This window comes from Oenanthe melanoleuca, chromosome Z (assembly GCF_029582105.1).
Source record: "Oenanthe melanoleuca isolate GR-GAL-2019-014 chromosome Z, OMel1.0, whole genome shotgun sequence".
Lineage (NCBI taxonomy): Eukaryota > Metazoa > Chordata > Aves > Passeriformes > Muscicapidae > Oenanthe > Oenanthe melanoleuca.
Window position 1 is genome coordinate 39,082,434 of NC_079362.1, and position 23,691 is coordinate 39,106,124.

Sequence of the window (23,691 nt, forward strand, 5' to 3'; positions counted from 1 at the left end):
CAGTCCAATTTCTTAGTTGTCTTTTTTCACAATATAACCAAAATCACTTACATGACAAAATTTCCATACTTCATTACGTTTCCTTTCCTAGATTGAGAAAGACAAATGAATTGGCAGATAAGTTTTAAAACTGGAAATTGAAGGAAGAAAATACAAACAGCTTCTTGTTACAACGCAAATTACTGTATTTGAACTGATCTGCTTCCCAAAACTGTCATTAGTACTGTTGGCACATTTTACTTTTTGAGGTTAACCTCAGCACAGGCATAGAAATGTAAGCCCTTGAGCTGGCTGGGATTAGGTCTACAGATCAGTTTCTCCAAGCTACAAGTGAAAATCTGTTTTAGCTCATGCAATGTGTGTCTCTGGGCCTGGTGGATGTGAGCAGTAAGGTTACAGTGACCTCACAGTCTTCATACCTGCAGTGTATGCGTGGATGCAAGGCTCTAAATTCCAGAGAGGGAAGGTGGTCTTCCTTGGAGCTCTGCTGGTGGGTGGGACATCTCATCCACATCTCCCATATCTCATCCTGCGCAGGAGCGCGGCTTTGGCAGGAAAGCCCAGTCGCCCCAGCAGAAAGGTGTCCTTTTTTCTCCCCCTCTCCAGTGGGAATGTGTCAGGAAACCATGTCTGTGGGAGCCCTCCCCTCCTCTTGGCCCTTGTTCTCTGTGTTGCTCCCTTGCTGGAAGCTTTGTGAGTAAGCAGTTTATTTGGGTTTAATTTCCTGCTGGTGTTTAACCACCACAGCTTCTGTCTGTTATGCAATGGCACACTGACTAGGCTGTGGTATTGCTGTATAGATGTGTAACAACGAGCTGTGGCTTCAGATTGATAATGGATTACAGGAGTTTTTTAATACCAGATTTTGAAACTAATTCTTCTAACAACAGAAACAATCTGCATATTACTTCACTTACCACTCAAAGTAACATTTGGCAGAAGTCTCTCTTAGGAGATTATAGACAATCTCTGCCACGATTATGTTTTTCCGTTGGTGAAAACTTTTCTTTCAGTGATTTCATTGAAATGCATTAAAAACAATGTGCATCAGAGATGATGATGATGATGATAAATATTTGCTGAAAACAAGTGGTTTCCAGCAATTTTATATAAATTAGCTTCACTTCTAGAAATTAAAATGTTTAGTCAAATGAACTCTGAAAGAGGCAGGAATGTTCCCCCTAGTGCTTAATGCAGTAGTACAAGTACACATGAACATCAAACTTGAGTTTAGTGAGACCCCTTCATGATTATGACATTTGCTTCAGAGCTCACTGTTGGAATGTGAAAGATGCTTTAGGCTTAGCACAGCATAAAGGAAAACATAAAACAGTTGCACCTCTGTACAGCTCCTCACCAGATGCCATATTTGGATATTTACAGGTATATCCATGAAAAATTCAGAGATCACATTTACACTGAGCAGCTCAATTTTGCTGGAGTTGGGCACAGGGTTAAACTGATTGTAGAAGGAGGCCCTTGGGACCATCACGTTTATCTAAGCACCCCATGCACTTGCTTTGACCTGTGCTCTCCTTCCGTGCAATGCCTGGCTCACCTGGTGCCACAGTGTTTCACATGAGTGATGTAGCATTCTTTCCTGCAGTGAGCAATTTAAAGCAGAAAGGTGGGTCTGGTGAGGGAATTGTGAACATACTATGCTAGCATGGAAGACTAGGACGTTTGAATAACTAAACACCTTTACTGAAGAAGAATGTATAAAAGAAGGCAGAATATCTCTCTGGCTTTACTTTGGTGGCTGTGGGAGTTCTGTAGAGCTTTCCTAGCCAAGATAGTAAGAAATAGGACAGCTCTGGTGCTAAGATGGTGCTAAGTCACAGCTGGGGAGGTTGTTCTTCCTGTAGCTCTCCTTCACCTTCTGCTGAAAAATATTCTCCCTGTTTTGCTAAGTACAAACCAACAGAGAGAATGAATAGCGAATGGAAAATCACATGGTAGCTTTGTATTCATCCATTCATACCTGTCCTGTAAACCCAAATTGACACCAGATTGGGTTCCTTTATGTATTTTCCTGGGATGGCAGCAATAAGTGCTTTGCAAAATACTTCTCAGGCAGGTATTATTACCTGGGATAAAAAGGCTGGAAATCCACCTCACTAGCACTTGCAAGCTTTGTGCCTTAACTCACTTCTTGAAGCCTGCATGGCTCTGTTAATCCATCAGTTAAACATTCATGCAGCTCCTTTCTGAACCTCTATAAGCAGATTGATACTGAAGATGATGCCTTAAGCTTCCTCTGAAACCTATACTGGTACCTGACTGCCAGGTCTAGCAGCTGCAAGAGATATTTCCTTCTGCCTGTGAGCAACTGAGAAAATTTGGCCCATCCTATTTGATGCTAATTTGGTTATTGTGACTCACCTCCTTCCATGTTTTCCAGGGTAATTGTTACAACATTCTCCAGCTGCCAACACCATCCCCAGGGGTCTGTAGAAAATTTTCATTTGAAGTGTTCTATTTGTAGAGGATGGTGGTTAATTTCTTAAGTATAACTAAATCTGAGTATAATCCTAGCTAATCAGCTATTGGGAAACATTTCTAAAGAAATATATTTCCTGCTTCTGCAGATACATACCTTAGGAACGATGAAGTAATCCATACTACAGGTTTAGGAGAATAGGATATGTTTCTGTCCTATAGCTCACCTGGACCTACACTGGCCTTCACATTGCCTTTGGCACAAAATTCCAGATTTGTACCCTTTGTTTTTCCAGTTATAAAAGTTATGATCTTAGCAGTAATTGATTGTACTCAGCGCTCAGTGGAGTACTTTTTTTCTCACATTTGCAACCAAAAGAAAGACCTAAAAATTATTCAAAGTTATAGTGCTTTGTAGGTAAACTTCGTCACAGAGGGGGATTCTCTGCTAGCCTTCTCTCTGTTCTCCCTTTGCTTAGCTGATTGATTGCTACATCTATTTTGGCATGTAAGCAGTCCTGTGTAGGGGGTCTGAAAGTGAAGCTGATTCATCTTTCATGCGAAACAGACTAGTCAAACTATTCTTCTTTGCAGCCAGGCTAAAAAAGTTGATTTTGCAATGCAATGAGCAGCTCAAAAAGTGAAGCACAAGATGACTCAAAGAGTCATACATGTGCGATCTTTTAACATAAGCAGTCTAGCCCCACTAAAGCAAGAGCCTTCCCCTCTCTCCCATGTTTCTCTGACAGCAGTTTTGGAAAGTACAACTTCATCCTCCCCACCCTGTGTACCACATGCTGATGTCTCACTTAGTCCTTACTCATGCAAATTCCAACCCTCTCTCCCAAGCCCTCCAGCTTCAATTGCTGAGGTGCAGCAGCAGCGTACTGACTATACTTCCAACACTTATAGTCCAGAGCTTTTCCAGGTGTGTTACACTCAGCTGTGACCATGCCTGAACCCATGGGGAAGATACCTCACCAAGCTGCACTCTGAATCCTGTGCAGATACATTGGAGTGCATATTCATGAGCCTGGACACAGAGCCACCAGAAATGCCAACGCCGTTGCAGCAGGTGCTACATTTCTGCAGGAGGAGAATATGTGGGCTCAGGCTGTCAGCATCTCTTTGCCAAGAAATCCATGTAAGATGCAGCATGTCCAAGCATTCAATCCTCTTTGAGACCCCTTATCACCCTGCCCTAAATTCTTCTTAGTCTCCCTCCCTGCCTAGGGTATGTGAGTGTGTATTGGCAGTGTAGATGTCCTAGGCTTGGAGACAGCAGGAGCTAGAGTTTGGGCAGGGTGATCCAGGTTTGCCTTGTCTCAGACAGGCCACTGAATTTTAAGACACATTCAACTGACTCAGCAACATAATTGCTTTCTGAAGAACAATCTTTTAATATGCATGTGTTGGATTTGGACCTCACCCAAAGTAGTCTGGCTGGTGCAGAAATGCTAGGTCAGTTTGGTTAATGCACAACTGAACTAGGTCCACTGAGATCCTCATCTGGCCTTGAGGCAGCATAGCTGCTGGTCCTACTGCTCCTGTAAATCTTGTTATGATAAATGGTGTAGCCAAAGAGGAATACCACCTGTTTCCTTCTGTAAACTGCTCATCTGACTTTTGAAGATGCAAGTACTTCTACCTGTAAAGTCTGAGCGGCCTTTTGGAAAGCAAGAACCTTAGTCATTGCTGAAAACTTATTTTCTTTCTCTTTTCCACCCACTGTCTTGTCTTCTAAATCAGACAATGCCTGAAAAGAAACATGAGTGAATTTTTTGTGGGTGTTTTTGGTTTTTGTTTTGTTTTGTTGGTTTTTTTGTTTTTGTTTGTTTGTTTGTTTGTTTTGGGTGACACAGTGGACTGAGTTTAACAAATGAAAAATCAAATAGAAATAAATTTTAATATTGTGCAGAATGGTTTTTAGGCCATCTTCAAAGATCCTGTCATGCTCCATCTCCTCTGACTTAGCCAACAGCATGCTTCATTTACTTTCTTTGGAGTTACAGCTTGGCCATTACTCCTCCATTTCATTTGCAAAGCTGGAATACTGATGCAATTCAAACTGAAGCACCTGTTTTAAACAATGACGCTGCAACACATCATCTCTGTGATAAATAGTAAATAAATAGTTGCAGTGAATTAGGGAGGTAACTTCTCCTTTGAGGGAGGAACATAGCCAACAGAGGTTTAGGACTGAAACTGGCTCCAGCACAGCCAGCTCTAAAAGCTTCACTGTTGCTCTCTGTAAAGACCTGACCATTTAGAAAACTGGCTCCTTTCTAAACCTTCTGGCTCTGTCAAGCATGTGACATCGAAAGTTTCTAAACTCTTGCAGTTTCATAACTTTCTCAGTCACTTGAATCCCAAAGGTCCTAAAACCCATGACTCTCCTCTCACCCTTGTCTCTTCACCCTTTCATGGTGAAAAAAATCATATATATCCACCTCCACCTGAGGCCACCTCTGAATGCCCTTGGCCCCACCTTAAAATCATTTGCATGTAACCAGTGATCTCTTGTGGCTTTCCAAACTCAGCAGTCAGGCCAGCAACAAAACTTCCAAAGCAGTTGGAACCAGTAACGGCCAATAAAAGTAGTTATATTAAGCACTTTCTTTATTTGATGCATGCTGCTACATGCCAGGGAGAAATCATTGGGAAAATGGTCTGGACCAAAGTGTTCGCTTCTTCCCCATCTTCTTCAGAAAATTTCTTCAAGATTTGAGTCTGGGTGCCAGTAGGATACTTCTCTAAACTTCAAGGTAATCTGTAATGCATCTAGGCCTTGAGCAACAAACTGGAGTGTTTGTCTATATTATGGATTTGAAGACAAAATGAAAATTTTCATTCATTACTTTATCCTGAAGATTATGTTTCAGCAGCTCTTCTCTGAAGCTACAAAGATGGTTGGTATCCAGCTTCAGTTATTTCATTGTCAGCTAAGCTTATCATGTTCCTTGCATGAACTACACTTTCTGTACACTTACGACCTTGCAAAGACCTGCATTTTCTCTGTTTCTGGAGAAGTGTCAGGGCAGGATCTGTTCATCTTTTCAACACAGTTCTAAAAACTCTTGAATGAAGCTCTGCTCATAGATGCATTAACAAAACAAAACAAGGCAGTAATAAAAGCGAAACAACAGAAGGGATGTCACTTGTAAAACTTGGCTACCTTTTTTTTTATCCCCAAACTTCTATCTAGAATTTTTTTTTTAATTAGTAGTACAGGATTTATAAGAAAAGAATCCAAAGCTATCCTGTGACTGTGATTCACTTTCCTGAGCCTATTACCATGAAAACAGTAAATGACGCAATAGGCCGTGACTGCTAGTCAAAGGGTCATCATAGAGTCCACTAAGTAATTTATAGTCCCAGGTCTGCATTTTACAGTAAATGGCAGCAAGGAACTGTGAGAAACATGCTGTTGGGAAGGGAAAAACAAAAATAAAGTAAAAGGGGTAATTAACTAGTGTTGGTTAAGATATATCTCAAGTGTGCATAAAGCATCTGGGGAGGTGGGCAGGGGAGGAAAATTTTTCTGCTAGAAACTCAGGAAGGAAGTTTTATGATATGAGAAAGATGTCTCCACTTACCAGAATCTGACAGAAGTATTAAACATGTCCACAGCTGGAAGCTGAAGTATGGTAGTGGCCATTAACTGACAGAGGTAAATACAGGCTGCATAGAGCTGGGCTCTGCACTGAGCCTCTTAGAGCAGCTGAACAGAGTTTGTCAGAAGCAGAATATCAAAACACAGCTCAGGTAGGACTGCTCATAAATCATACTTCTTATTGAGGACTAGACTTTAAAAGAATGGTTAACTATGAAGCCCAGCAACAGCTGGGACCTGGGGAAAGATTTAATGAAGCAAGAGTAAAATAGGCAAAGAAATGCGGGGGAAACAGTAACTAGCATTTTAAGATGATCTTGCTTAAATCCTTTGAAGCATACACAGGCCAGAAGTACTGTGCAAAGCTGCTTGCATAGCATGCCATACCAAGGCTGTGCAGCTATCAGGGAGTGATGCTGAGATTTTAAATAAGCAGCACCTGCAGAGTCACTTGTGTGATGAGGGGATATTTAATGTAAAGGACCATTATTGTAGTACAAGTTCTAGTGCAGTGCCCTCTCTCTCTGCAACACAGCATTATCTGGAGAATTCCTGATGAGAGACTCACATTTGCTGTTTTGGTTTCCATTATGAAAACCACAAAGGAAAAAGCTATGTAACAAACTGCTTTGGCTTGCCATTTGTTAAAATGAATGCAGATCCCTCTGCTGCACAGGGACCACCTCTGCAATAAAAACAACCCCACATATATTCCAGCAGCATACTAAGAAATCCCCCTGAAGTCAAAAAGGAGGTTCCCAGAACTTCAGAATGCAGGCATTGCCTCTCCTCAATTCTGACTGTAATGAAAAGAGAAGTCTTGATACCCTTCAGCAACAGAATGTAATCAGAAAGGACGCAACAAGCAACAGTTTATTTGTAGAAAAATCCTTTAAAATTTACTACAATGTAAGATTAAGGAAAAAATAGTCTTAATATATATACATACAATATATATAAACAAACACATATCGCACCATGAAAATTACATGCTTTTTAGAACAGAGAATGGGTCATATTCCCTCATATCAATTTTAAAGTTATCACTGCAAGAAACCTTGCTTCCTTTTTTTTTATCCCCATCAAAGTTTTCAAGTACAGGAAGTAAGTAATGCAGGATCTAATAGTAGAAAACCTTTGTTATACACAAATTACAACTGACAGCTAGACAATAATATTCTGCAGTATCCAACACTTGTGTGTTTTGAACTCTATTATAATGATATGAACTTTTACCTGAGGTGCATGGAAATAATGAAGCATGATAATTGGCAAGTTTAAGAGATTTTCACATTGTGATTTGACTGCAATTGAAGTTGATTAGGTATCACATCTATACCTATAGTACTGGCACAAGAATGCTCTGCGTGAGTCATCACCAATGACTTAGAAGTGCAGGAAAAATTAACAGGCAAGCACCACTTGCAATGATAAGCATGCAGACAATTTAAGTGAAACAGAGGTAGCATGTTCTTGTAACTCCAGCAGGGTCATTCAAATCAACTGCACTCTCCCTTCTGCAAAAGGCACTCACTTTTTCAGCTAAAAACGATGCGCTTAAGTTTGGTCAGACTGACCACAAATGGTGATTTCTCTCCTTACAAATATAAAAAAATGTTAAGCAGAGGACACAGTGAAAAGAAAAAAAAAAATAAAATAGGATTTAAGAAACACACATATAAGGTACTATGTGCTATTCCTCTCTCCCTATCTTTTGTAGGGAGAATTATATAAAACAGTTGCAGTACGTAATCCAAAAGTTAAGACTTTCCAGTTGAAATGGCAGTATTAAGCAGCACATTCTCAATCAGAAATAGTTTTAAACCACCAGAAGTACACCAGTCTTTTTAATAAAGAGCAACAATTCACAGTTAGAAGTAGAAAGTTTATGCACAAAAAAGGTGGTGCCAGAGAAGGATCCTCTGATGCAAAAGCTTATAAATTAGTATGCACTGTAACTATTATACTGTATCTTTTATCCTTTCTGCACTTTGAAAGGACGCCCATGCAAAACACCTCCTCTTACCGTGACACTACAGAACTAATTGAGTTATAAGATGTGCCACTGTTGCAACTGGAGGCATAAGCCTCTTGACCATTAGCATCTAAATTAATTTTGAAAACTGAAGATGCCTTCAGTAAGAAATCTGCTGCATCTCTGCGACCTAATTCCCTCAGCTTAGACATTAGTATGCCTACAGTGCTGTCAGATGCATTACTCCATTCCTGCAGAAGAGCATGAACTGGGCTTGAGAGAAAGTAATTTTGTGTTCCATTATTTGTATTGTACTTTGCAACAAGATCAGGGAGGCCCAGGTTCATGGCAAGAAGGCACCAATCTTTGCCCATTGGATCAGGTGGATCCAAAAGTCGACTTAGTTTTCTCCTCGTAAGTAGATTCAGGTCAGAAACATGAATATCCATTCCTAGGCTTCCCTGGGAGTAAACATCAAGACACCCAAAACACAGTATACTGCTAAAGCTCTCTTTATATCCCCCCATAGTGTTAGTTAGTGATGTCTCCTTTTGACTCTGTGCACGGAAAAAGTCTCTAGGCTGGTAGACCATTACTGGTTCATGATGTTCCCTCAGCTGCTGAGGACTAAGGTAATGTTTCCCCGTCAGAAGACCTGGTAAGGTCGTGGCTATTAAGTTATCAATGGTGCTGCACACAGAATCCAGAAGTAAACAGCACTTGATCTTCTCTGTTTCCAGTCCTCTAACTTGAACCTCTATACCCTGCCCATGGTTGACCAGCAGCACTAAAAGCTCAGCTCCACGATTCATAATCTTTGATCCATTTACCCAGAGACGTATATCAGCATCTCCCTCTGTGCTCTGCTGATGAATCCACCTGCAGAGATTCACCTGAACTTTATGAAAAATTCCACAAGGAAATGGGGTAAGATGTTCCACAGGAACGATTCTAACACCACCATAAATCAGCACTTCATCCTCCTCATCTGTCCAAGACCTGTGGAGATTGTCAGTCTTTATGAGAGCAGGAATATCCACCATTGCTCCACTGCTAAGGTCCCTTGCACAAATATCCATGGCATCCAAAATTTGTATCAGTTCTTCCACATCACTATCTGTCACCAGACGCTGGATGTCCTCTATGGTGTACCGACCTCTATAGTGATGCAGGGCTTTTGGGTTCTCCACTGATAAGATTCTTCCAAGGACATTAGAACAGAGCCAGCGAGGATCCAGAAGCACAACATCTTGGACAGTTTCACTCTGCATAATGTTAATCTGTTTATAAATATGAAAGTCACTGTTTACATCTTGTGAAGATGACAGCCCTCATTCTTGCCTTCATAACAGACTGACCCAACAATTTAACTAACACTCCTCACAGGAAAAAAACAACACTGCATTTAAATATATGACATGCACTAAGAACTAAAAACAGATCTTGTTATATTCCACTACTAATGAAATTATTAGAGCCAAACAGCTGGAAAGCCTAGTGATGCCCTGAAAAGCTGTTTAGGCAAAGGTGTTACCCTACTATTCAATTTCTAATGGACGCAAATTAATCTTTCTTATGCAGTGAATACTGAATATGCATCAAAGGTGATAACATAGTGATCATTTCTGGATATTTTATATTCTTACAATTATAGCAAGAAACTAATTCTTCCTGTCTCAAAGAGATTACATTGAACAAAATAGAAGCCACAAGACATAATGGTAACAGTAAGTGTTAATAAGCATTCTCTACTTCTTATGATGTCTGAAGAGGAAGAGATGAAAACCAAACAACTTTAGACATTTGCTTAAACTCATAAAGTAATATTCTACCCAAACAGTATCTTGCAAAGAGATGAAATTTAGATAAAAATACTTACTTCTCCTATGCTATGCAACTGCTGTGCAATATGCCGTAGGTCATTTTCACTTGCAAGGGGATTAAGATGTTCCTGTACATCATACACAAACTGCTGCAAGGACATCAGCTGGTTGGGTCCATTAATTTTTCTCCAGGAAGGCAGTGTGGAGATTATTTTTTCACACAGGTGAGTCATAGGTGGGCAAGTCTTAGAAAAGCAAAAAAAAGCATCCATTTGAGAACAGTGGTAATAATAATTTTTTTCTGGAGGTCTAATGCATTTATAATGAATATTCAGATCTAAAGAGTTCCCTTTCTGCTGGACCCTTACTCTTTCATCTGGCATTCACTTGCCATAAGATATATCAACTTTTTTTAAATAGATGAGTTGCAGAAACCAGTTTTTCACTGAATTAAGCAAATTTTCCAAATATCACTATGAGTTGCTGTAATGCATCTGTAAGTTAATGCTTATTTCTAAAATTATCAGTATTTATTTAGAATCTGTACTCATCAATATCTTTACAGGACCAATTTACTTCAAAAAGTGAGACAGCAGGGTACTAAATAAGAAGCAAAAATAGTACTTTGATGTATTGATTGCCTTAGACTTCCTTGATGCCTTCTTGCTGTATTCTCAAGCCACAGCCTCCACTTCTTATGCAGTAAAACTCCTTCAGATTTAAACTAGTGACCATAGCTATAATAAAACTTTCTTAGAGAAGAAAAGCTTACAAAGTTAAGAGACCATCAGGAATGTAAAATGGGGTGAATTTTACATGAATCCAAATATTTTCTTCAGCCCACAGAATTAACGCAATAATACATCCACCTTTAATCAATTACAAAAATATGTGTTTCAAAATTAGCTGCAGAAAATCTTGTTGGTGTGTAACATAATATTAATCCATTTAGCACAGTCTACAAAAACTTTTACTTGGTCACCCTTAGTATGGAAGTCTCCATGGATTATGGTGATAACATCAAACCATGGGTACACTTCACCTTTAGTCTCATATGCCTATGCCTACATATATAGATATAACTGCAAGCAATATTTTTCAATTAAAAATGCAGTCAAAAATTAATACCTATTCAGTTTACATATCCATATTTGAAATTATCTTTCTTACAGTTGAGAAAACTGTTATACCCTGGTGGGTTTTTACTGAAGAAACTTTTTTTCCTGAAATATATTTATAATATATTTTTCTGTTTCTCTATAATACTATGCTGATAAAAAAAACCAAAAAAACAAAAACAAAAACGGGAAGCCAATGCTGGAATCAAATCACTGCCAATCAAAAAACAAAATTATGACTTAAAACTGAAAGTTTCCTTTCAACAGACAGTATTTTGGTCATCTGCTCAGAACAGACACTATTTTGAAAATACTGACTGAATCTTTGATGTCAAGAGTTTGTTTATCACAAGACCTGTAAAGTGTGCTGTTAGAACTTTGGAGCATCAGTGGTTTCTGTATGCTTTTCTAAGTTTGAAATTTACAGTAGATTATTACACAAGATGTTCACATTTTGGCTGATCCAACCCAGACCATTAGACACTACTTACAGAAATTATCTGGCTTCTTATTTCTTGCAGGTGATTTCGGAGAAGCTTCATATCTTTAGACCCAGATGCTCCAGCATCCAGGACAAATAACTTTTCTGAAATTTGCAAATCATTTCCAAATCTAAAGGAAAATAATTATTATTAACTTAGCCCCAAGTCCAGTTTATTTCTTAATACAATTGTATTGCAGTCTTAACTTATACTAGAGTTGTTTTTCCTCAAGGAATGATGAAGTTTAAGTAATGAATATGCTGAGACTTTATAAGCAAAGACACTATAGCTGCTGTATAATTTTCTTGAAAATAATCAGAGATGTAGAGAGAAAATTGTTTTCTCTCAGGATGAAGAGTGAATATGCCTAAGAAAATTGTAACTACATCACATGACTTGTAATTGCAAAACAAAACATTTTGCTAGAGAAGAGATTACAGGAATTTATTGTTTTTAAGGTCTTAATATCTGTTGCTTGCTTTCTTCTCACTTTAAATAGCTCAATAGTCATTGCTGTTGACAGCTCTCTTTCTCACTTCCTTTTGACTTTACAACCACACAAACCTGTTTGCCTAGCTCTGGACAGATTTGCATTTAAAAGGATTCCAGCACCAAAGATGACACATAGGTATTTTTCTATTGGTTTATTTCAATTGATTAAGATACTGCCCCCACTTCCATGACTGTTGTGCTGGAATTCCTACATCTGTTCCTTGTACAGCCCAGACAAGTGTTTATACTCACAGGTATGGATGATTTCTCATACCCATGGTTTCCCACTCACATGCTCACTCTGAAGATAAGGTACTGTTACTTTAAACAATAGTATGGAATAGTAGTTTATGGAAAATTCCCTATTTCCATCTACCATTAGCATGTTCTCCAGACATTTGCTGAAGAATTCTAGAAGTTTTGCTAACTTCTAGGCACCTCTTGGATGATCTTGTCACTGGTGTGACTCCACAACATCCAGCTTTTTGCAAACTGTGTGGGAAGTACTTCCAGGCCTCATTTAAGTTTTTCATACCTATCCTAAAACAGTAAAGAGCTACGGGTAGCTCTCTAGTAAAGTTTCCTTTTTTGCATTCAGAGTTTTTAGCTGCAAATGGCCTATTTTTCCAGTGCAAAACCTGAGAACCAAGATGTTAGATAGAAAGTTGGAATGAATCTCTGGATGTAACCCAGTGTTTACAGGGTGAAACTGCCTACACCACAATAAATTTTGGCATCTCTTGGCTCATTTTAGCTCACTCAGGGCAGCTTACTCACTGTAATATTGGTAAATGTTTCAAGTTTAGCACAATATATGCTTCCTGACCATATTCAAAATGCCATAATATCACATAAGCCATATAAAAACCTTTTACCTATTCCAATACATTGTAGTATTTTTCTTTCCAATTAGCATGTTTAAACACTACATATAAATATACTTCCCACTTACCTGTTCCTGATTTCTTTCAACAAGGAGATGTCTTTGTCATACCAGAACTCTCCCCCAACAGGCCGAGGCAGATTGACTATGTCAGCATGTGTGCCAACCAAAACAACACGCAGGGGACTTTTCAGCTTTCCACCAAATGCTAGAAGAAAAACAAGAGAACTCCCTCACTATGAGGCACTCACTATGGAGATGGCTGATACTGAGCTAGAAGAGCAGAAATACATTTTACCTTCTTCATACCAACCACTTTTGTGGTGATTTTCCAACTCTAAGTACAGCCATTAACAGTGTAACTGCTGGTGCTCTGGCAATTACCTGCTTGTAGGACTGTCTATATAAGGCCCAATTTTAATAGCTACACTATTTGAATAACATCAGATACATCTATATTGTGTTACATTATTGGTTTAACAAAAACAGTAATCAGTAGCACTAATGATATAGCTACCAACTACAAACTATGACAGTGTGAGGAAAAAATAATTAGAAATCACAGCTTCTTGAAAGGGTTTTGCATAATCTTTGGATAGTCCTTAATATTACAGGTGCAGAATAGAGGACTGTAAGAACACAAAATGTCTACAACATTCATATGTTTATATGAATGCTATTTTGCAGTACTTACACAAACAATGACCTCTCACTTAGGTGAGAGTTAAGTAGGAAAGCCTGGCAGAAGCCATGAAAAAGAATGAGAAAGAAAGAAAGATACAAATGGCATGAATGAGGTGACAGTACGGAACACAGAATTTTAAATCTTTTCTCAAACTCATATTCCAGAAAAGAGAAGACATCATTAAATTATTTTTAAAAGAGACAGCACACCCAATCCTGTTCTTCCAGCCTTAAAAAAATGTCACATGGGAGAAATATGCTTACATAACCGCTCAGTTCTCATAAAATAAGAGCTACATAATCTTGATAATTCATAAAAAGCCACATTTCTGCAAATCTCTGCACTTTGCACTTCCAGGCAAGTATTTCATACTTATCTCGTAATTATCTTTTTTTGGTTTTTTTTTCCTCCCCAATTGACAGCTAAGGACTTAGACAAAATAATTGTAAAGTAATTCCAAGAATTTTAACTATTCTGCAAACATCAGTTACTAGATTTACTTGAGACATTTGTAACAATACAGAGACCCATGGACACCCAGACTGAGGAGTATAAAAACAGATTTAAGTGAAGTATCTAAATAATCATGATGATCAGAATTCAAGAGGAAAAAATCAGCTGAGACTGAGGAGCCGTGAAAAGCTTTAAGCAGTTGCAAATTAGCTGTATTTGCAGCTTTGTCACCTTTTTGCAAATTTCTGAGCTTTAACTTTCACAGGTAATTTATTGTTGGTTAGATCCAAATGCTGATATTATTAACATTGTAATGTGATCTAAAATAGAAAATAAAAGAATGCAGATGCCTGAAATGAAAACCAAGAGCTGGCTTTGGCTCATTGTCCGGCTGAGGTAATGCATACAGAAATGAGCAGAACACAAAAAGAGAAAAAACTCTGTGCACAATGTTAAGTGTTTAATACATTTTTCTGGTGAAATCCAAGCATTGTTACAAATGTCCTTGAGTGCTGAGTTGGATCCATTGTCTGGAATAATCTTTCAAGACATGTGTCAGAGCTTGATTAGTCCAAGAAACTGTCACACTCTGCAGACCAATGCTCAGTTACAAACAAGTTGTAAGTTACTGTATATATACCTGGACTACCAGCCCTTGTTAAGTTTTCCCACCAAATAACTTTCAGTAAGCCTGAATATAAAACAAATAAAATTACTTAAAACCTGTGCAAAATTGGAGCACATGTGAAATTTACAAGAAATGATTTCTGTGCATCAGCACCGAAAAGTTATCTTATTTGAAGACCATGTAGAACTCTAGTTATACACATGAAAATTGCACATACTGAGAGGTAATGCTGTTCCATAATACTGTTCTGTTCTGTTGTCACTGACAAGACTAATTTAAGCTAAAAATATTGTTTATTTGGGCTAGATATAAGAGGAATTTAAACAATGTGTCTAAACTTGGTTATGAATGGTTCCAGCCCTCTGAAGCACTCTTGACAGCTTATCTGACATATAATTTCATCTACCACGTACAGATGTAAATCTCAGTGCCACAAGAGATTGCACTGTACTTTGTGACACTTAATTGAACTAAGTGGTGTATGCAACTCTTCTGGCTTCTTGCACATATAAAATTCCCTTTTACCAAGAAACCTAATGTGAAGGTTTTTTTGAATAAATGGGGATGAAGACACCCAACATGGATGATGTACAGAGTTGCAGAGAAGCTTTATTCTACATATCTCTAACACTTCATTAACAAGCATAAGAACATACCTATCGGCTCCTCAACTGGGACCAATGATTTCAGGAAATTGAGCCAAAAGGTCACTTGGTTTAACTGTATTTCATAAGGCTCCTCAAGATTAAAAAGCACTATGTGAATTGCAGTGTGATCATTTGCAGCAAAATAATCATAACAGCAGAAGTACACAGGATTCCCAGAAAATTCCCAGATGCTGAAATCACCAACTCCTGAAAAACAGACAAACAGATGAAGAGATCACACTTCATCAATAAGCATGAGACATATTCTGGCCATGGAAATACAAACAAAACATTTAATCTGATTTAAACCTTCACAAGCATAAACTGTATGCAGGTAAGAAAGCAAGACTGAAAATGCAATCATGAACAAAGGGAACGAGTTTCAGTCAGTTCCAGAGGCTAAGCAGTTAGACCCTCAGAATCTGTTCCTTTCTCACATTCCCTCTCTAGGACATTTAGCTGGATGCCACATATAGTACCTGTGTTAAGTGCATGCAGTCTTATGCAATTAAATTGAGCTTTGCCTTGAACAACATCAGATCTTATAATTGTCTTGATAACCAAGAATAATGTCTCCCATTATTTTCCTGTTCACCTCAAAAAAACGTTATATTTTTATTAATTATTCTTCTTAACATGCCACCACTGATTATAAAAACCATTGAAGCACATTCTAAAAAGAAGCTGCTTTGCTTTACAGAATTGTATTATTCACATAGTGTTTGTAAATCAGGGATAAAGAATCACTGTGTTAAGGGTTCCAAGAGCTCCATGCTTCTTTTGCCATCTCCTTTAGCTTTGGGTGAGAAAAGTGTTAGTATGTTGCATTTCCCAGATGCTCCATCTGATTAGAGTAGCACCTGCAACACTTGTACTACTTCTAATTAAAAAAAATGGTGATTAATGTGTGCCTCAAACTCCTAGAAGGAGAGAAGTCAAAACACTCTAAACTGCTGTTATGAGTACAGCTACTCAGAGTTCACCTGTGTGTACATTTTGTTCTGTATCACAACAATGCAGAGAAAGGAAAGAAAATCCTACTGACAGCCCATGGCACACCTCTGTTTCCTGCAAGAAAAACAAGCTTTACCTACTTGGCAAACTCTTCAGCATCTAGGATAAATGTTTTGTCATTGCATTTGTTATCATGCACTCATAAGCAGGTCTCCAAAGTAAACTCTTGATTAATACTAACCCAGCTTCAAAACTGCAGCTGCTAAGGCAACAAAACATTTTCCTTATGACGAAGAGATCTGACCACCTATGTAAATGGGAATTAGTATGGCTGGTGGAGTATAAGGACAATCTGTGTGTCTCAGAGCCAAAAGCCTCGTGTGTACTGACTACACTTTCTGTGACTGATCCCTCTTACTGCTAACTGGCTTCAACTGCAGATCAGTTAGTTTCCTTGCAAAAAAAGAAATGAAATCAGAAGCTCCACTCACAATGACTGATGAACTCCAGGGCTCACCAAGTATGCTCCAGCCCTGACATGGAGTGAGAACAGTATGTCCTTTGCATAGCTTGGGAATATACTTAAATGGTGACATCTAAATGGGACCAGACTAAATCTGATAAAATCCCCAAATGACATAGAGTATAGGTGAAGAAACCTTCATACTAGTAGCTACTTTGCTGACCTGTTCCTGTCATACCAAATCCCTCTTTTCTACTCTCCCACTTACCTCAAAAACATTTCTATGCAATACTGTAAAGATCTGACATGAGTGATTAAAATGTATGTTACAACAACTACAATGATTCAGGCAGATTTACATTATCAAAAAAATTAAATCCCACCAGTGTTGGATTATCAAACACAGTTACTACTATACCAAGTCAGACTTTCCCCGCCATTTTTATTTTTAAAAACAAGTTAAATGGCATTAACTGTCCTGCAGCATTAAGGCACTCCAGCTCAGGGCTCTTCTTACCATGCAAGTAGGCATTCTGGATGTCAATGGCCTTGGTGGACTGGTCATCAGAAGAGAAGTGAGAGTGATGAGCAGGCGATACGAAAGTTTCTAATACCCCTTTGGTCAGGCCTGGCTCAAACATCATACTGCGGCTTCTCACGCTGACATTTTCACAACCAGGATAAAGATTCGTAATACTTACTGAAACTGGGTCAGGGAAAGGAAAATGAGATTACAAACCATGTGAAAATCACTACAAGATCACTTCAAAACAAGTATGCAAACCATAAAAGAAGATTAAAAAGCCCAAAGAGCTCTTCAAAGAAAGGAGATGTCTATGGACCTGTGGGTGTACACAACTATATTTTTATTCTGAATGATTAAGAGCAAAATATTAGAATGATCCTATAAAGCATTTATGTCCATTAGCAGATATACCTCTGAGAGCGAAGCAGAGAAGATGACTGAAATTTATGTGTACGAAAGGTTTGAATAGTTAAATTTCTATGTTACAAAGATATGCTTCCTTTTTTTTTTTTTTCCCCTTAAGCCAAGGACTACAATTTCATTGCATGATTTATTATTGGCATAGAAATGCCACATATTCATATTATGGATTTCTGTAAGAAATGATAAAAAATATCACTGTGTAACAAGAGAATCTGGAATATTGGGGGAGAAAAGCAGGCCCTTTACCAAAATTATTTCACTAATAAGCAATTTTTAAATTTCTTGTTTATTCAGACTCCCAGAGTGCAAATAAGAAACAAAAAAGCTTTTTAACTGACTTGCACCATCTAGTGGATAAAGATTCCTTTCCTCCACTAGTTGGCAAATTTTAATATTTGGCCCTTATTAAAAATGAGACTACCTGTTAGGTGTAAAACTGCACTTTCATGTTTGGTCTCCTAGTGTAATATTTTAAATATTTCAGCTCTTGTAAATAAATACTTTGTGAATTCACACACTTATTTTTACATAATTTAAACAAACACATAAACAAACAGATCATGTGACCTAGTATAGACTAAATTGTGCTGATTTAAATGTTTATCTGATTATATCATTCAGCCCATGATATAATTTAAATGCTATATAATGATTTACATCCCAAAAGAACATATACTGAAAGAAACAAAATCCAAACTTCCAAATGCTAAAATAATACCATAGTAGCTTTGTATGTATAGAATTGCAATTCTTTCTGGCTTTATATCTAGGTAAGCTCTTTTGAAGGGCATGCTTCAGATTCACCTTTATTTCTACACTGATTTGCCAGTGTGACTGGCAGTCTTTCTGATTTTATGAAGGTCTGAGCACATAACACCTCTTCTTTGGTTCTGTTACCAACCAACACAAAAAAAATCTACCTTCACTCAAAATCTTGTACTGTCTCCAGGAACTGATTTCAGGAATTCCCTGAGTGATTTATTGCCCTTTGTATGACACAGTAAATTAAGATAAATAAATCAAGAACGTTTGATTGATTAATTTAATTAAGTTCTTTTTTCTGTTGTCACAGATGTGAGGCCCTTGTGTTAAGTAAACATCAAATGCAGTAACAGTCTCTGTGGCATGGATCTTGCCTTGTTAAGCCACTCTGTGAATGCCCTATAGCTTCCTCAGGTGAATAGACAAAAAGTAGAGATGAAAACTACTACTAACACTGTTCTAATATTACTTTAATATTATGAACAAAATCCAAACCTGCCAGTATCATTCAAAAGTTTTTGTTTTTTTTTTAAAAAGACAACCCTGACCTCATCTAAAACTTACACAATAAGACCACTTCTAAAAATCAATTTCAATGTGAGCTACTCAACATGCTTAGCTTGCTTGTGTAGGCTGCCAGTGTTAGAAAAGGGGCCCAGACAAACAATTCACTGGTCTTTCCACTGTCCCCCTGTGGAGTCTTCAAAAACTGGGCCTGAGTGTAAGCTTAGCTGGTTCCTCCACACCTTGTAGCTCTTCCCACTTTGCACAGGCCAGCTGGTGAATCATGAGCAATCTATTCCCTAATATTTGCAAACGTTTACTTCAGTTCAGAGAACTTCCATTTTCAGCTTGCTTAAAGACAATTTTAGACACCTCTAACTGGGCTAATTCAATCCTGTACCTTAGGAAAAAGCACTCCAAGGCATTAAAGGCAGTTCTGAAACCTGTTATTACTTAAAAATCACATAGAGCTGCATCAACTGTTCCAATTTTGCAGTGTTTATTGAAGTTCCTCCAGCAAAAAGGAAGCTAGTAATGACACTGATGTTTCCAGCCTACGACTTTTTGTGAAAAATAAATAGCAGTGTTTACAAATCCTGTTCTCTTCTCTGCAAGTTCACTTTTGCAGCATGTAAGCAAACAAAACCTTAACTACTCATGTATCCTTCATGCTCACTGGTCCTCTTCCTCTTACTTTAGGTGTAAGCCTATGCACAGGGAAGTCAATCCCTTCTCCCTTTTTCTCTTGTTTCTTACATGATCAGGCTGTCCTGTCTTTTGCAGGGCAGCCAACAGCTTGCTCCTAAGAGGAGTTTAGAGAATAAGAGAAAACTGTTTTCCCATACAAACATTATGGCTCAAAACCATACCTGAAGGTTTGGAAGACAAAGGAGATGGGGGGAATCTGCTTGAGTTTGTGGAGGAGAGCCTAGGCCTACGTCTTCGGAAAAAGCTTCGTATCAGGCCACACTTGAGGGACTCCACTAGGGTGGTTTTCCCACTGCCAGAGTATCCAAACAACTTCAGTTTGATCCGCGGCTGTGGATTCTGTGTGTGCCTCAGCTGCTGAATGAAAATCACCCGGTGCGTATCCTGAAATCCAACACAAAGAAGAAATCAGAATGTGTGGCAGGAAGCACACTCCCAAAAAACTCAGCATGGGGTTTAGGTACGTTTTTTTGCCAGACTGCTGTTCATCTGGTTAATCATGCAAGCCATCAGTTACTGGATATGCAGACAGGAGGGATTAATGATCACTGTCAAGAGCCACCTTCATGTTTCATGGAAATCGCATCTCTTCAGGCTCAAATCAGTGAATGGAACTATTTTGATCTCTAGTGGAGACGGCAAAGCTTCAAAACTAGCCTCTTTCAGCATTTCAGCATTTCCACCTAATTTACATGTAGGATGAGCCCCCCTGAATTATAAGCATGCAGCAACTGAGCTGAGAAATTTGACAGAAACAGTAGTGCATACAATTTTGGTTTTCCTCACCAGCAGGCACTTATTTAGTAAGTTAGTCACAGTGCAAACATGCACTGTTTACATCTAATCCTGAATCCTCCCCAAGAGCCACTATGATAGTAGGTTCTTCACGTGTCCATATTAGAGGCAAAATACTTCACAAGCACCAAAAATAAGGTATGCTTTGTGCTACATGATACTGACCATTTTAAGTAGTACTAGAATATTTTCAGTGGTTAGATATAATTTGTTAATTTCACTTTATCAGATTTTCTGTTACAAAGTATAATCTAATGAAGTTTATGGTTCCCATGCATTTTCCCCCCATACATAGAGACAGACCTTCAGTAATGTATATTCCACTATCAAGAGGAGAGTTACAGTTAACTAATATTTCTTTCAAAAGAGATCTGACTTTCTTCCTTTGTTCCAAGTCAATCTGTATTATTTTCATATTTACATCATGAATAAATCACAGGTTTACCTGCCTGCATGCAGACACAAATAAGAGTTTGGTGTGGAGATGTAACCATGCAAAATGGCGCCTATTATGACAAACTTTACAAAAGCTGCCATTGCAAAGGAGGTCTGAACTTTGCACTTTCTCACATCTTCACACACATATAGTTTACAATCCCAGGAAGTACAGATTTGCTCACAGGCCTAAAGGACGTGATTCTGCTTCTACCTTGGCAATACACGGTGTGCACCATCTTCTACTAGTAATAGAAGTGGTCATTTATTTCAGCTTCTCCAATCACAGACTCACCACTGTAATTATAACAGGATTATTTTAATTGGTCTGGCTCTTGCCTGTAATCTCCAGACAAGTAAGCTCTGAACCTTCCCAGCATGAATGATGCTGCCTATCTGACTAATCAATGTGCATCAGATGTGTCAGACATACTGTCTTTCAACAAGCCCAGGTCATCTCTTTGTTCTAGCTGGAAAGACATTTGGATATCCTGAAACTGCAGAATTAAAAGATAACTTTGAGAACTTAGGCAACTATTCCATATGGTATTGACATTTTCAGAAGGGGTACAAACCCCCCATCCTTCATAACCTTAATCTAAGTGAAATTATGATGGTGAGGAAATAAGTAATCTTGGGGGATGTGCTAATTCTTAATAGTTTATTTTCTACTAAACATCTTAGATACTTTGCTAGGCACTGTCAGAAACTGATAGATATAAACCAGTGGTGCAGACTAGCTTAGCCAGCTTCTTTAATATGTACATATTTGCTTTAATTGAGAGCATAATTTCAAATTAAAAATATAAAACTGAAAAAGAAAAAAAAGGACAACATTGCAGCAAGGAATTTTGTAACAGCTTTTAGAATGACTTCGATGAAAACCTCAATTAAAATTCATGCATTCCCAACCTTTTTAAGTCTTGCAAGTAGACTGGCTACATGTTCATGCTGCTCTGCTCTGGCGAGATCTTCTGCTGTTTTCCCATCCTGTTAAAATACAAATTATTAGCATCAGTTCCTGTAACAAGAAACTTTGAATTCAGAGTCTGAGAGCAAAGTCAGCACTCCTGCCCCTGAATTCCATCTCTCTTCTCACCAGTTAGAGGATGATAGTGATTTCTAGATATTGCCCATGGAATAGATTGAAAAGGTCACAGAGAAGGGACACATCAGCATATTGTCTCACATGAAGAGCAGGCGGATGTTTGTTTACCAATGGATAAAGACTGACAGTGGCATATCAGCCACTGGAGGATTCCAGAAAGTGAGAAACTCCTAAGGCATACAGTTTAAATTGCATCAGCAAGTTTAAAAGGAGAAGCAAAGCTGCCTTCAGCACTCTGGTCTTGCCATTTAGTTACCTATGTTTCACAGATCAGCAGTTTAATATTAAAAAGACTAAACAAGAAACTGCTCACTACTTTGACTCCTACAGCTATCTTATGCTATTACATTGTTTTAAATTTTGGTAAGATATAACTATTTTAAGAGTACTTTGTTTAGTTCACTATCTTATATAAGAGAATTTAAAAATACATCCGCAAGCAAAATAGCAAATTATTTTCCTACTCAAGTTTTCCTGAAAAGTACAGAGTATCTACACACTGGTATAGCAATAGGTAAGCAAAACTGACATATAAAAAGGGCTTGGTTACAGGATCCATGAAAGCATATCTTGCACCTATTGGTAATATTTCATTACAATGGCTGACTGGTTCCTTATATTATAAATCAGACAGCCTGCAAGAGCTGATCCTGAGTTCAGGTGGCATCTGCATCCAAAATTTTTAATCAATCTGACAATTTTAAAGTTGGTTTAGAAACTTCCATGAGGAGAATCCGACAGCGTGGTGTCAGTTAACATGTGAGCACAACAGATGGGGCAATTTTCAAACATTTGAAATTACTGTATACTCCAGGAGTGGAAGGTTTTCTAAGGTCACTTAACACCATCCATGCAATCAAATTAAAAATAGACTCATTTCAAAATGGACTTTAACCCAGAAAGAAGGCAAGGAATACATAATTCAGCCCAGTCACTTGATGGTGCTGGAAATTTAACTCCTCAGAAATGGCACACTGAGAGAAGAAAAAGGCCATTAATTCTATTGCACTGACTGAGAATGAGCTGTTAATAAACTTTCCAGAGCAGTTTAATAGCCTTCTAGCAAACCAATGCAAAACTGAACTAATAAAACCACAACATGCAAATTCCTCTGGCCCTCTCCTCCTTTTTGCTTCTCTCTGCCTCCACACTGCTGGAATAATGGATGTTTATGCATATTCAGTGTACTGCTCCTGCTAGATTTAGTATCAGCACTATTTATTTTGTTATGTCCTTTAAACTGACCTAAACTAAAGAGACAAAATGTACTTTTATCTTGGAAGGAGAGTGCTCACACAGGCAATTATATCAACACAGCTGCCATGACATAAATGAAATGCAACAGCTCAAGAATTCCCCATCACCCTTTTATTTTATCTCATCTCTACAGTACGTAGTAGTGCAAATACATATACACAATGGGATATAACAAACAATCAAAAAAGACAAAAATAGGTGACAAAGCAAATCTGTTGAGCACCCTACCAAGTCCACTGCATGCACATTTCATTATTATTCATGGGGAACATGCCAATATACAATCCAATAGTTATTAAAAGTAATTATTAAGTCCCAAACTTATTTAAGCCCCAATTCCAAGTTTATTGGCATTCTCCTCCTACGTAAGATCTGTTCTTAAAAGAAAAAACTGCAGTGGTAAATCTAGAGGAAAACAACACAAAAATTAGTATTTTCTACCAAATGGGTAAAGCAAATGACACAGAAGTTTTCTTCTTTTCACCCTTCATTTCAATCATCTCAGGAATAATTTGTTA

General features: G+C 38.1%; 1 protein-coding gene and 1 long non-coding RNA gene across 3 annotated transcripts in view; one reads left to right on the forward strand and one right to left on the reverse strand.

Moving 5' to 3' along the window:
- LOC130265285 (uncharacterized) overlaps positions 1-23,691 on the forward strand; it is a 28,776-nt gene that overhangs the window by 1,488 nt on the left and 3,597 nt on the right. The window lies entirely within an intron of this gene.
- The window catches only part of DAPK1 (death associated protein kinase 1), an 82,027-nt gene continuing 65,243 nt past the window's right edge, over positions 6,908-23,691 (reverse strand). For both annotated transcript variants that reach the window (XM_056514259.1, XM_056514258.1), the window contains 8 exons: positions 21,721-21,798; positions 19,740-19,962; positions 17,173-17,361; positions 15,248-15,445; positions 12,895-13,033; positions 11,460-11,580; positions 9,907-10,095; positions 6,908-9,307 (listed from right to left, as the gene is read on the reverse strand). In XM_056514259.1, the coding sequence (XP_056370234.1) occupies positions 8,075-9,307; positions 9,907-10,095; positions 11,460-11,580; positions 12,895-13,033; positions 15,248-15,445; positions 17,173-17,361; positions 19,740-19,962; positions 21,721-21,798 (2,370 nt within the window). In that variant the 3' untranslated portion in view covers positions 6,908-8,074. The remainder of the gene's footprint in view (positions 9,308-9,906; positions 10,096-11,459; positions 11,581-12,894; positions 13,034-15,247; positions 15,446-17,172; positions 17,362-19,739; positions 19,963-21,720; positions 21,799-23,691) is intronic.